We start from the raw sequence: 13,723 nt of genomic DNA on the forward strand, positions 1-13,723 counted from the left end.
TAAAAAACGAATCATAAATTGCATAAATATGGTGTAAAAACCTGTAATATCATCCTCTAAATCAATCGCATCTACTCTGTTGTCTGTATCATCAATACTATCCATGATCCAAGATGAGTATTCCGAATTCATTACCAAAATTGAATGAAGAAACAAATTGCGTAGTCCGAATGAAATCACAGAGAGAAACAATGAAAATCGTAGAGAGAAATCGCAGAGAGAAATCGCAGAAAGAAGAAACGCAGAAGGAAAGAAGGAAGGAACGGCTAATCTAACGCCGTTAACAATCAATCAGCGAATTTTTTTTTATTAAGACAAAACTGTATCATTTTGGACCATGGTCAATGCAATAATTTGCCCTTCTTTAGTAATTGGACTCAAACTCAATAACAATCAAAATTTTAAAAGCCCAACTACTATGTTCTAAGGCTCTAAGCTAAGGTTTTCTAAATTTATATATATATATAAAAAGGCTCTAAGGGAGTCTAAGCTAAGAGGGCCCAACAAGCCGTTGTGTTGTTGTCTTCTTCTTTGCTTTGCTGCCTTTCACCAATTTCTCTCTCTAAAGTCTACTCTTCCGCAGTTCCGCACCATGGCTTCAACCTTGGCCAAGAGACTCACCTCCTCGCTGTTCAGACCTAATCTCTCTCTTTCATCATCTTATCCTCACCTCTGCACCCATCAGGGTCTCTCAGAAACCGCAAAGATCTCACCTTTCCTCCTTCAATTCTTCAATTCCACTTCAATCAAGTCTCCCTCTTCACTGAACCCAAACCCCAATTTCCCAGATTCCCTTCTCACTGGATCAACTACCCAGTTTAGGTATCTTCCTAGCTTCAAATACCCATTTTATCTTAACCATAACCGTGATCAATTTTTGTTAAACAAGTGTGAAAAGGTGAGGTTTTTATCGACTTCTGAAGAGCCGCCATCAAATGGCAATGAAAAATCTCAAAGTGCTTCTGAGTTCAAGCACCAGGAGATCACTGGGCCCACCGTCGAGCGCGACGTCTCCGCGCTCGCCAATGAGACCCGAGAGGTTCTTGAGAAGATGATGAAGAATGTGTACAGTTTGAGCAAGGCGTTGGCGGTTCTCAGCCTTGTCCAGCTGAGTTTGGGTGCCTGGTTTCTGTATGCTACTAGGGATTCGCCCATGCCTGAGATTTCTTTGCAGAGCTTCTTGGCCTTTGGGCTTCCGATTTCATTGGCTTTCATGCTCAGAAGGTCGCTCAAACCAATGTATTTCTTCAAGAAAATGGAAGACCAAGGGAGGCTCCAGATCCTGACTCTTACTCTTCAGGTTGCCAAGCAATTGAACTTGTTCTTTTGTCGCGTCCAAGGCGTTTCTTATTCCTGTATTGGTGTTGCCGCTCTTGGATTGATCTATGTTGCTTTGTCAAGATAAATTGATCACATAACTGCCATTCTTTAGTTTTATTGCACGTTTTCCAGCATGAATGAAGAGAAAAAATGGTGGCTATGAATGGCCATTGTTGATTTTTGAAGCATGTAACTCTTAGTGCTTTAAATTAACTTCAAGAAAGAAAAAAAAAAACCATTGATTTTTGTTATTCAAGATTTAAATGTCTCAAGTTTCAATCATGATGTAGATTAGTAAAAGTTGAAGTGATTATGCATAGTGTGATATATATGATGTTGGATGGGATTGTCTTCCTTGCTATATTTCTGTGGGAATTTTCATAATTTTAGTCCTATGTAGTAATCTCTTAACATGCTCTATGAGTAACTATTCCTTTTATTGATGCTTTGGACAAAATAATTTTGATTTATCGGACAAAACGTGCAAAGAGACTGAGAATTGAGTCATTGACGGCATAAATTTTATGAGCCGAATGTTGATAGTGCTCTTATCTGAACCAGTGATTACTTACTGATTCATGGATTAAAGATCCGGTGAGTTGACTGTTCATGATTTAGCCAAATTGCTTCAAACAAATGGGATATCTTGTACTGATTTTTTTCTTCTTTTTATTGACATGAGAGCTAGAATTTCCTATGATATGATTGTTGTTAGCGCTCTGTGATTTATGGTGGCTCAGCCAGCATCAAACTTATGGTTTTAAGCCTTCGAGTGATGGACACTGCAGTAAGGTACTATGTGGAAATAGATCTTTCATTTGGTACCGTATTTGCATTTCTCTGTCCATTTTTTGTCTTTCTCGTATTCTTGTTCACCTTTGGGATTAGGCACATTTTCTGAATTCTGTGTGATCACTAACAAACATCATTGCTCCACCAGTCCACCTCTTGTGATTAGTGTAGAATGGAAGTTGCGTCAACAATTTTGCATTTCACAAAAGGCTTGTTTGGTTCTTAGTTAGCAGATATATTTGCCTTGCTTCAGAGAGTATGTTAGCTTGCTGTCGAGTTTTTTGCACTTTTAGTCCCACGACTATAGTGACACCGGCAGAATTGATCCACGACTTTTGAACCTTGCAATTTTAGTCCACGACTATTGATTTTTTTGCAAAAATGGTCCTTCCGGCCACTTTTCCGTCAAAATTTCACCGGAAAAAAAATATTCTTCATTTTTAGCCGGGTTAAAATTGACATTTTACTTATCTCAACAAATTAAAAGAAAAAAATTGATATTTGGCTACATACAATATTACTGGGCGACATACTACTGTCTCAGACGGCGGAGTTCCTGGAGCAGGCAGGGCTGTCAGTAAGCGGCGGAGCGGCCGTGGCGTTCCCCGGGCTAGTTGGGTTATCCGGCAACAGCTTTGGACTGGTACATGTACTCCGCCGCCGCATTTAACCCAGCTAAAAATAGAGAATTTTTTTTCCGGTGAAATTTTGACGGAAAAGTGGCCGGAAGGACCATTTTTGCAAAAAGATCAATAGTCGTGGACTAAAATTGCAAGGTTCAAAAGTCGTGGATCAATTCTGCCAGTGCCACTATAGTCGTGGGACTAAAAGTGCAAAAAACTCGCTTGCTGTCTTATAGACAATGTTGCAAAAATCCGGCCTAGGCGCCTAGGCGCTAGGTGCTTGCCGGCCGCCTAGCATATCACCCGACTAAAACAAATAGGCTTCCACCAGCCCTTGCTGATTTCCTCTTCAACATTCTACAAGAGCTTCTCCATAGCTAGAATAAAGAGATAAGGGGTTATAGAATCCCCTTGACTTAACCCACGTTTAGCATAGAATGGGGCTAACTTCTCACCCTCCCAAAGATATGAAATTGAACCATAAGAGATGGAAATCATAATAAAATTAACAAGTTTTCATAGAAAACCAAAATCACCTAGTATCCACTCAAAGAACTCCCAAGCTATCGTATGCTTTGTACAAATCCAACTTCATGACCATCTAGCAATATAATCAATCCCTTTCTTATTTCTCATGCCACGACCATTTCGTGAGTGAGAACGATGTTGTCAAATGTTTATCTACCTAGAAGGAAACTATTTTAATGTGGACATATTATCTTCTACAGTATAGGTGTCATTCAACTAACAAAAACTTTGGAGATAATTCTGAAAGCCACATTGATTAGAGTGATTAATTAGCATAAAATTGCATGCATTTATTATTATTATTATTATTATTATTATTATTATTATTATTATTATTATTTCATGCATTTATTATTTCAAGGAAAGAGATGTTTGTGTTTGGGTTAGACTTCATAATCTAGATGATTCTTTTTGCTTAGAATGCTAAATATTGCTTAAAAATTTTTCTCACGCACAATTTCAAGAATTTGTGAATCAGTTTCTTATTCTAAAAGTAACATGTCATTTTGATATATTAAATTTTGATATATTTCTCGTAGTCATTCCTAAAATATATTCAAAAATACTTTAAATATATTTTAGTTAATAAATAGTTTTGAAATACACACTTCTATGTTTATTTAAAATATATAAAGAAAAGGTTTAATTTCTATATTTTAGGAGGTTATTCCCAATTAATGTTAATATTAAATAAAATAATAAAAATATTAATAAGTTGATATTGTTGTAAAATGGATATTTCCACATTTATTATTTTGGGTAATTGATGTGATGATTCGGATATATGACAAGTGTATTATAGACTGGTGTGTCATTTTTGTAAATAAAATTTTAAATATCTATTTGGGTGAAAAAATTAAAAAGAAATTGCACAAGCAATCTATATAAATTTGTATATAAAATTAATTTATAGGCAGATAATAATACTCCAATTTAAAACTAGATCGAGTTAGTTTAACTTTATTCGCAGATACTTCTAGCAAAACTAAGACTTGTAATATATTTAATTGACCAATGAATACTAAATACGATACATTCCTTTAAAAGGTTTATTCTAAATGGTTACAAAACGTTCAATGTGTTTTTGTGTTTGATTTCCTAACAAAGACAATGACAAAAATGATTGGGTGGTTGTGATCCTTCAACTTTGCAGTGGCCTCCAACACAATTGTTTTGTTTGCAGAGGTCATCACATTTGCTGTCTTCGGCCTCATTGCCAGGAATACATTCTCCTATGTGATTGTTAAAGCAACATTTGAGATCTTGGGCGCAACTTAGTTTCATAACATCTGATGAAAAAAAAAAAATTCGTCATATTCTTTATTCCTTGTAAAAATAAATGCAATATAATTACATACAATTAATATATATATATATATATATATATATATATATATATATATATATATATATATATATATTAATGAATTATTGAATTGAATAGGAGTTAGTTCTCGGCGCTGCATTATGCCTTAACCACAAAATTCTTTGTCTTGTCATATCATACTTAAAATCAATGGGTAATAAGTAGATAGATATTAATCATTTAACCATATCCTTCTATAATAAGGCACATCACCCCATCTCAAACTCAAAAACAATTTAAAATAATTAATGAAGAAATAAATAAATTAAACCTGATGACAAGATGAGCATTGAAACTAGGACGATTGACAGCACACCAAACCTAGCCATTTCCTCAGTTTCTTCTATCAAATTCAACTCTTCTTCAATTTTCTTTCACCTCAATTATTTTGTGATTGCTCGGGTCTGGGTTTTATAAGGGTGATAAATAACATATATTGGAAACAAATACAATTTTTAGGGAACTTTCTTTTATTTTATTTAAGAAACCAAATCTTTGGAAAAAGACTTTACAATTAGAAACTAATGTAGTTGTAGAAACTTTGAACATTTGGAAACAATGTTTAATTAAATAAAAGTAGTTTGGATGTTTCTAAACATGTATTGTAAAGTTCCTAAAATAAAATTAATTTTCTTTAATACTGTTTCAAATATTTAATAAAATAAAATAAATATTAATAAAATTTAAAAGAGATATAGATATTTTAAACATTTGGAAACAATGTTTACTTAAGGACCGGGTGTGTTTACTTAATGGTTAACTGAACTTTGTCGGTTCGGTCGGTTAATCGAAAATTATTCGAAGTTTGCACACCCCTACACAGAAGGATTTTATCAAAAGTATCAAATAATTAAAATTTTGAAGTATTCAATTCTTTTCATTTTTCTACTCATTTTCTGGAAAGTGAACCAAACACACAAAGACAGTTTTCCGTTGTATAGCCAAACACAGAAAAGGAAAATATTTTTTTTTTGAAAATGGAACCTAGTTTTATTTAAATAATAAATTTGATTTTTTTTCCTTCCTACTATAATATATACATTATACAATGTGAGTTCGAGCCTCAGTGGAGGCGTTATTAGCTCTTTGTGTTTCAGTTGGTTGAGAAAGCATATGAACATATACTACATTGTAATAGAGCTAGAAGCATTCAAAAAAAATATACATTATACAAATTCGTTAATTCTTCTTTTAATGTATTTAATATTAATATTAATTAGGAAGAAAATTTTAAAGTATTGGACTCTTTCCAAAATTAAATACCTAAAGCCATTAAATATTTTGACACTCTTATAACATTTCCTTATATCTTTTTTTTTTTCAAACTAATTAAATATATAAATATTTCCTTAATATATTTTAGAATTATAACAATATTATTCTTAGGAAATATTTGGAAATCTATATATCTTAGAAATGTTCAAAATTTCTCGTAGTCATTCCTAAAGTATATTCAAAAATACTTTAAAAATATTTTAGTTAATAAATATTTTTGAAATACATACTTTTATGTTTATTTAAAATATATAAAGAAAATGTTTAATTTCTAATATTACTAATTGACTGAAAATATAAAAGGAAATGAATATTAATAATTGACTGCAAATAAAAAATGATCTATAATTGACTAAAAAAAATGGTCAGATCATTACATTTTAATTAAAAATGGAATGGAAATTAAAAAATGGAGGCAAATATTCCAATAATAATATTCTACATTATCAATAGTAAATACATATTTTAAACAATAGTAAAGGTAAATTAAAAATGTAACAGAAATATTTCAATAATAATATCTACAACATCAATTAAAAATGGAACGAAAGTTAGGTAAAAATATCACTGCATTTGATATTCTAATTGACTGAAAATAAAAAAGAATAATTGGCTGAAAATGAATCTGATATTACGAATTGACTGAAAATATAAAAGGATAAATAATTGAGTGATATTCTACCATTATATATTTTCACCCAAATAACCTGTCCTGATGGAGAAGATGTTAGCTCTAGACGAAGATGAACAAGATTGTGTTGTTACTACCAATGTCGTCTACAAAGAGGTTTCAATAATGTCAAAATATAATCGGTGATATTAATTTTTTTTTTAAAAAAAAATTGCTATATATCTAGAAAAAATATATATATCTTCCATACAAATGAATAAGGATAGCAATTCATTTCTATAACTGAGTTGTTAAAGAACGAGCACATTTGCCGAATGTATGAAAATATATACTAAACAATGATAAATAAAATCTTCAAAATTATAGAACCGCATGCGTACATCTAGACATTAGCTATTAATTTGAGCAATTATTTGCACAAATTCAAGCAATGAAAACATCAAAATATATAAACGATTCAAATAATATCTTTAATTGCACTATATAATATTTGATGTTCTAATTTAAAAAATTATATATCAATTCATATATTCTTAATATATTACAACAAATCCATTCCGTGAATCACACGGGTGCAAATACTAGTATATAAAGAAAAGGTTTAATTTCTATATTTTAGGAGTTTATTCCCAATTAATGTTAATATTAAATAAACTAATAAAAATATTAATAAGTTGATAGTGTTATCCTAAAAAAAAAGTTGATATTGTTGTAAAATGGATATTTCCACATTTATTATTTTAGGTAGTTGATGTGATGATCGGGACATGATTAGTGTATTATAGACCGATTATGTCATTTTTGTAACTAAAATTTTAAAACATCCATTTGGGTGAAAAAAAAAATTAAAAATAAAATGCACAAGCAATCTATATAAATTTGTATATAAAATTAATTTATAAGCTGCTAATAATACTCCAATTTAAAACTGAAGTTAGTTTAACTTTATTCGCTGATATTTCTAACAAAACTACGCATACATGTAATATATGTAATTGACCAATAAGTACTAAATATGATACATTCCTTTAAAAAGTTTATTCTAAATGGTTACTAAATTTTCATTGTGTTTTTGTGTTTGATTTCCTAACAAAGACAATGACAAAAATGATTGGGTGGTTTTGATCCTTCAACTTTGCAGTGACCTCCAACACAATTGTTTTGTTTGCAGAGGTCATCACATTTGCTGTCTTCGGCCTCATTGCCAGGAATACATTCTCCAATGTGATTGCTAAAGCAACATTTGAGATCTTGGGCACAGGTTGGTTTCATAACATCTGATGAAAAAAAAGTGTCATATTCACTGCTGGAAATTTGCCATTTTCCGACCACCAAAAAATGGTCGGAAATGGCCTTAAATAGGTCGGAAACACCTGTTCCGACCTCTTTTCCGACCAATTTGGGTGTCCGGAAAAATTCCCCACGCTATCTTCGACAAACAGAGAGAGTGGTCGGAAAGAGTAACCACTTTTTTGAAACCGTCGGAAAAAAAAGGCCAAGATATTAGAGTTCAGATTTTCCGACCATTGGGGGTCGGAAATTTCGACCACTTTGATGGTCGGAAAACTGGACGCAGTCAATAAAAAAAATTCATTTCACTACAGAGGATTCCTCTGTAATGAAATATATATATATATATATATATATATATATATATATATATATATATATATATATATATATATATATTTGCTGAAAAACATATACAAATTTCATACACTTGAACACAATTCTTTCATGAATATTTTAGATGATAGCCTTTTCCAATGTAACTTTTTGCTATATATTTTCTTTACAGTTTATATTCAAAATAAACAAAAGCTATAATCGGTTCTTGAGCTAAATGCAAATAAGGTAAATATCGCACTCAATATAGGAACCATAGGTACAGCATCACCAACACGTATTCTTGTTCTTAACAATCTAGTGTATCCACCAGCTCTATCTCTGCAAGTTGAAGAAAATAATGATAGGATTTAATTACCAAAAGCATAAATTCCCTTCAAATAATTATATTAGTAAACTGAAAAGAAAGGAAAAATTAAATTATTCTTTCATTTTTTCTTTAAAAAAGCATAGAAACACCATACTCTGAATGGTAGTCAATTTGGCGTTTTATATATGTCCAAAAGGAAAGTACATGGGAGGAGGGGGACAGAACACCTTACCTTGTTTTATGTTACAGAGTACTATTTATTTTTGTCTTCCATTTAAAGATAGGTAAATAAATAACAATGAAGGGAAATGCTCGAGTTAAACCTGAAAACCTATGCACTAAAGCTGAACCAATATAAAGGTAACTGATGAGATGTAGATTAACAAGTATAATAGGAAAATTACCATCTGGTGCAACCGGAGAAGTTGTTCGGAGATATCCCGAATGAACCATGTAACATAACCACAAATTCCCACATTAACATTCAGTAAATTGCTTCACGTCTTAAACAAGAGTGAAATTGGTATCCTGAACAATAACTGACCTTGGACAGAAAAATCCTTGAGACCAATGTGGCAGAGATTGTATACATTTTGGGTAACTTTAGCCTTCTGTAACTTCTGACCAAGTGAAGAAGTACAATCCAAAGCTTGCAAGTTAGTTATAAAGCTTTGCCTTTGTAAGTGAGACACATAGCTCCCCATGGAGCAGAGTGCATCTTACCTTGACATGAACAAGAATGTGCCCATAATGTAATCCAACAACGCATGCTATGGCAGCCATTAAACAACTAAAAATTTTCAATTAAAATGAATAAGTGGAAAACATTTGGATTAAGAAGGGAGAAAAAGGAAAAAAGAGCACTCAAAGTTGAACTACCAACTTGCAACAAATTAGAAGTGATATCAAGAATTAAGAATGTTTATAATCTGACCTTTTTTACATGATTTTGGTAAAAAAATGACATATCTATGTACTTAACCAAAACGTGTAGGATGACTAACCTTGTGGAGACATTAAACCAATTAGCACCAATGTGATGTATAAAATAAAGCATTGGTTGAGAAGATCTTGAATTCTCATTGCATATCTAAATGGATAAAAAATTACTGTAAAATTTGCTAAACTAATCTACTCTTATGCTTCATCAAAAGTAAGGACAACGACAATCACTTCAGTGTTATTATTGAAGAGTGAATCACAAAATTTTGAGCACCTTATATGTTTATTTATTAAAAAAAAAAGTAAAAAACAATAACAACAAGAACAACATGACCAGTCTGCATTAACAGCAAAACTATATTCATATATAATATCTTGGATGCGTATTATTCCACTAGAGATGTAACAATAGATTAGAAAGTGGTGCATGGTTAGTAATCATCATTCAGAACATAATAGTTACCTCATAAGAAGGCACGATGTTGCGGATTACAAATGCTTCTCCATGTTGAAATCCCAAGACAACTGAGGGACAAACCCGAGAGTCTGCGCAAGCAATCACCATAAACTGTCCTTCAAACATGTAAGAATTTTCATCACATGGACTGCATAATTAGGCAAGTAGCAGCACTTAATGATCAAACAGAAAGTTCCGAAAATGAACAAATGCAGAACATATACCTTTGGTTCTTAAGCATTTGCAAGATCCTTAAAGTATTCCATATTGGCCCTAGTTCAAGAAAAGAAGCAACCAATCAGATTGGGGCCACCCCTAACTCGTAAACATAATGAAAGTACATCCCTGAACTTACTCACTAAATCTGCTGGTGACAGATCAGAGGTAATTAGCAGACTCTCAGCAGCAGCCTTGAATGCCAGTATTACACTTCAGTACTTCACAAATTTAAAATAATTTGTAAGTAATGAGCACTAGTTACAGGACTTTCATATCCATTAGATAAATATATATGTTGTGTATGCGTTCAAATGAAGAAGCCCAATTCACGAAGTATAAGGATAAATTCAGATATTTTTTTAAAAATCATTTAGAAGAAGATTGTAAGTACCTCTACTTTGTCCCATGCTCCTTTTCTGACACCAGTTTTCAAGTTTGAAACAATAACAGAGCTAACTGTCGATGCATGCCCATTTGAGTAATCTGCAAATTCAAATTAGATTTTTTAAAAAAGGAAAGCTCATTATCATTCAATTTATCACTTCATTAGATATCTACAATCCCCTAGAGCAAAAAATTTCAAGAAAAAATAACAATAAACAGTTTCATAATAATATCTCTATCAACAAACTACTGAATCACGAATTTAATTTTTTACCAAAAAATTATATATATATATATATATATATATATATATATATATATATATATATATATATATATATATATATATATATATATATATATATAAAACAGAATACCAAACAGAGTGAGAAGGTAAATTAATAACTACCATATGCATTGTTTGATGTTGCAGCAGCAACAGAAACGAGAGAGAATCAATTGATGTGTCAATAATCTGCACATTATTGCATGTGTTTCTTCTGCTGCACATATAACCATTCAACTTAAAAACCAAAGCACATCATATATACAAACAAACCTTTGAAACCAGAAAATCAACTATAAAACCCTAATAGCATATTCAATCCAAAATAAAACTATCTCCCAGCTTGCTAATCAGATTAGTAATCCTCATCGAAAATATCAAAAGCCAACATAACTATACTTCAAATAATCAGGGGAAAAAACTTTTAACAAATATATCATATTGCAGCAGGGGCAGACAAAACGAAAATAAGAGAAAAATGGTTTTGACTTTGTAGAAGAGGGAGAAAATTACCGATTGCGATGGTCAGAGCTAGGGTTCCGACAGCGATGGTCTGATGTCTGATTCGACGGTCGGCGGAGGTAGCTGACGGTACAACGAAGCCAACGGTGTGAACGCCACCTCCATCCATCGGCTGGATTAACCGGAAATCAAAAAGCTGCACCGCGCCCCCTCTATGATCTGTTCGGCGACGAAGGTAGACGAGTCTTAGGCGACTCCAACAGTGAAGCCCTATGAGAGATGCACCGACTGGATTGGCCGGAATGGCAGCATAATATAGATATGGAAATGGGAAATACCTAGAAGGTACAAGGAGGTTTTGGCGGTAGCGAAGGGAGTGACAGCTGCGAAGGAAGTGAGTGTCTAAACAACAAAGGGAGTGAGTGCTGAGAGCAGTGTATAAGCTGGGCTTGGTTTACATCATTTATTCATTTTTCTATATCTCTAATTTTTCTATTTCTAAAAAATGACAAGAGTTAAAATAATCATTGTCGTTTAAAAAATACACAAAGACATCAAATTTTTGTAAATGTGTTATGTATTCAATGTGTGTTTAAAGATAAAATACTAACAACAACAGATAAATAAATTGTTGTTTTTAAAAAAAAAATCAAAGAAAGACAACGATTTTCGACAAAATTATATATTGTCTTTTGCATAAAAGATGTTGTAAAAAATTATTGTTTTTGTATATTTTTCTTGTTATGTACTATTAATAGATAGTTTTGAAGTATCTAATTTACACAAAGGTATGTGAAATTGATTGTTTATATTGAACATTACGACATGTCAACATTAAACTCTGTGTCGTGGTCAATTGAAGAAATGCAAGTTAAAATCAAAACATTAAAAAAAAAAAGTATGCCTAAAATAATTAATGATAAATTATGTGATCGTCATACGATGGGATGACAAGAATGAAAAAAAAAAAAAAAAGAATTTCCGACCACCTTTGAAGATGGTCGGAAATAATAAATAAGATAAATTTTAAAAATTTAAACAACCAAAAGAAATTTCTGATCACCATTACTTTGTAGTCGGTCTTCATAATCTTTCGACGGAAAAGTGAAAATAATTCAATTTTTTCGACCAATTTTCTAGGTGGTCGGAAATGTGGTCAGAAAATGGAAGATTTTCAGCAGTGATTGTTTATTCCTTGTAATAATAAATGCAATATAATTACATAGAATTAATATATTAATAAGTAGTCACATTCTTCCATGATAAGCCACAACGTCATGTCTCAAACTCAAAAACAATTTAAAATAATTAATGAAGAAATACATAAATTAAACCTGATGACAAGATTAGCAATGAAACTAGGACGATTGACAGCACACCAAACCTAACCATTTCCTTAGTTTCTTCTATCAAATTCAACTCTTCAATTTTCTTTCACCTCAATTATATTGTTTTGTGACTACTCGTCTGGTCTGGTTTTTATAAGGATGATAAATAACATATATTGAAAACAAATACAATTTTTAGAAAACTTTCTTTTATTTTATTTTAAAAACCAAATCTTTGGGAAGAGACTTAACAATTATAAACTAAGGGCCGGAGTTGTAGAAATGTTAACCATTTGGAAACAATATTTAATTAAATAAAAGTAGTTTGGATGTTTCTAAACATATATTGTAAAGTTTCTAAAATAAAATTAATTTTCTTTAATACTGTTTCAAATATTAAATTAAATTAAATTAAATAAATATTAATAAAATTTAAAAGAGATGTAGATATGTTAAACATTTGGAAACAATGTTTACTAAGGGTGTGTTTGGGAACTTGAAAAATGACTTCTTTGAACAATATTTTTTGAAAAATGAGTCATTTTTCAAAAAACATTTTCTTTTCCAGTATTTGGTTGCATTTTAGAAAAATGTGTTAGTGTGTTTTGATCAAAATTATTATTATTATTATTATTATTATTATTATTATTATTATTATTATTATTTTACTACTTTTCCACTCTTTAAATGAAAACAAAAGAATCAGGTTGAAATTATGTGAATATATATATATATATATATATATATATATATATATATATATATATATATATATATATATATATATATATATATATATATATATATATATATTTCTATATTTTAATTACGGTTGCTATATTAGAAGATGAAATTTCAATTTTGGTCCTATGACTATATGGGTCTTGTTAATTTCAGTCTCCGACTTTTAAAAGTGTCAATTTTACCTTAACTATGCAAATTTTTTTTCAATTTTAATCACTCCGGCCAAATTGTCGGTCAATTTTGCCAGAAAATATTAATGGTTAAAAAATTGAGGATATTTTAATCTTTTTTCATGTCTTTTTTTGTCCTCCCCATTTTTTCGCCAGATCTGTGGAAATTCATCGGAGAAGATGGTGATCTGGTCCAAGTTCGCAAACAGTTGTGCATGCACTTCTTTTCACATTCCTTAAGGTTCATGGTTGTGTTGTAC

At 31.1% G+C, this 13,723-nt stretch overlaps 2 protein-coding genes across 2 annotated transcripts; one reads left to right on the plus strand and one right to left on the minus strand.

The window, feature by feature from the left end:
* The first annotated feature begins 508 nt into the window (after positions 1-508).
* On the plus strand, positions 509-1,674 carry LOC109174339. Its single transcript, XM_019323577.1, has one exon. The coding sequence runs from the start codon at positions 593-595 to the stop codon at positions 1,403-1,405; it is 813 nt and encodes a 270-aa protein (XP_019179122.1). The 5' UTR covers positions 509-592; the 3' UTR covers positions 1,406-1,674.
* Positions 1,675-8,268: 6,594 nt separating this feature from the next.
* LOC109174340 lies at positions 8,269-10,950 on the minus strand. Its single transcript, XM_019323578.1, has 10 exons — positions 10,883-10,950; positions 10,481-10,572; positions 10,226-10,234; positions 10,095-10,143; positions 9,877-10,018; positions 9,476-9,561; positions 9,195-9,261; positions 9,016-9,091; positions 8,876-8,887; positions 8,269-8,482 (listed from the first exon to the last, which is right to left on the minus strand). Exons 2-10 carry the CDS (start codon positions 10,494-10,496, stop codon positions 8,451-8,453), a joined length of 489 nt encoding a protein of 162 aa, XP_019179123.1. The 5' UTR covers positions 10,497-10,572; positions 10,883-10,950; the 3' UTR covers positions 8,269-8,450.
* Between the last annotated feature and the right edge of the window lie 2,773 nt (positions 10,951-13,723).

The sequence above is a fragment of the Ipomoea nil genome, unplaced genomic scaffold, assembly GCF_001879475.1.
Source record: "Ipomoea nil cultivar Tokyo-kokei standard unplaced genomic scaffold, Asagao_1.1 scaffold0642, whole genome shotgun sequence".
Classification (NCBI taxonomy): domain Eukaryota; kingdom Viridiplantae; phylum Streptophyta; class Magnoliopsida; order Solanales; family Convolvulaceae; genus Ipomoea; species Ipomoea nil.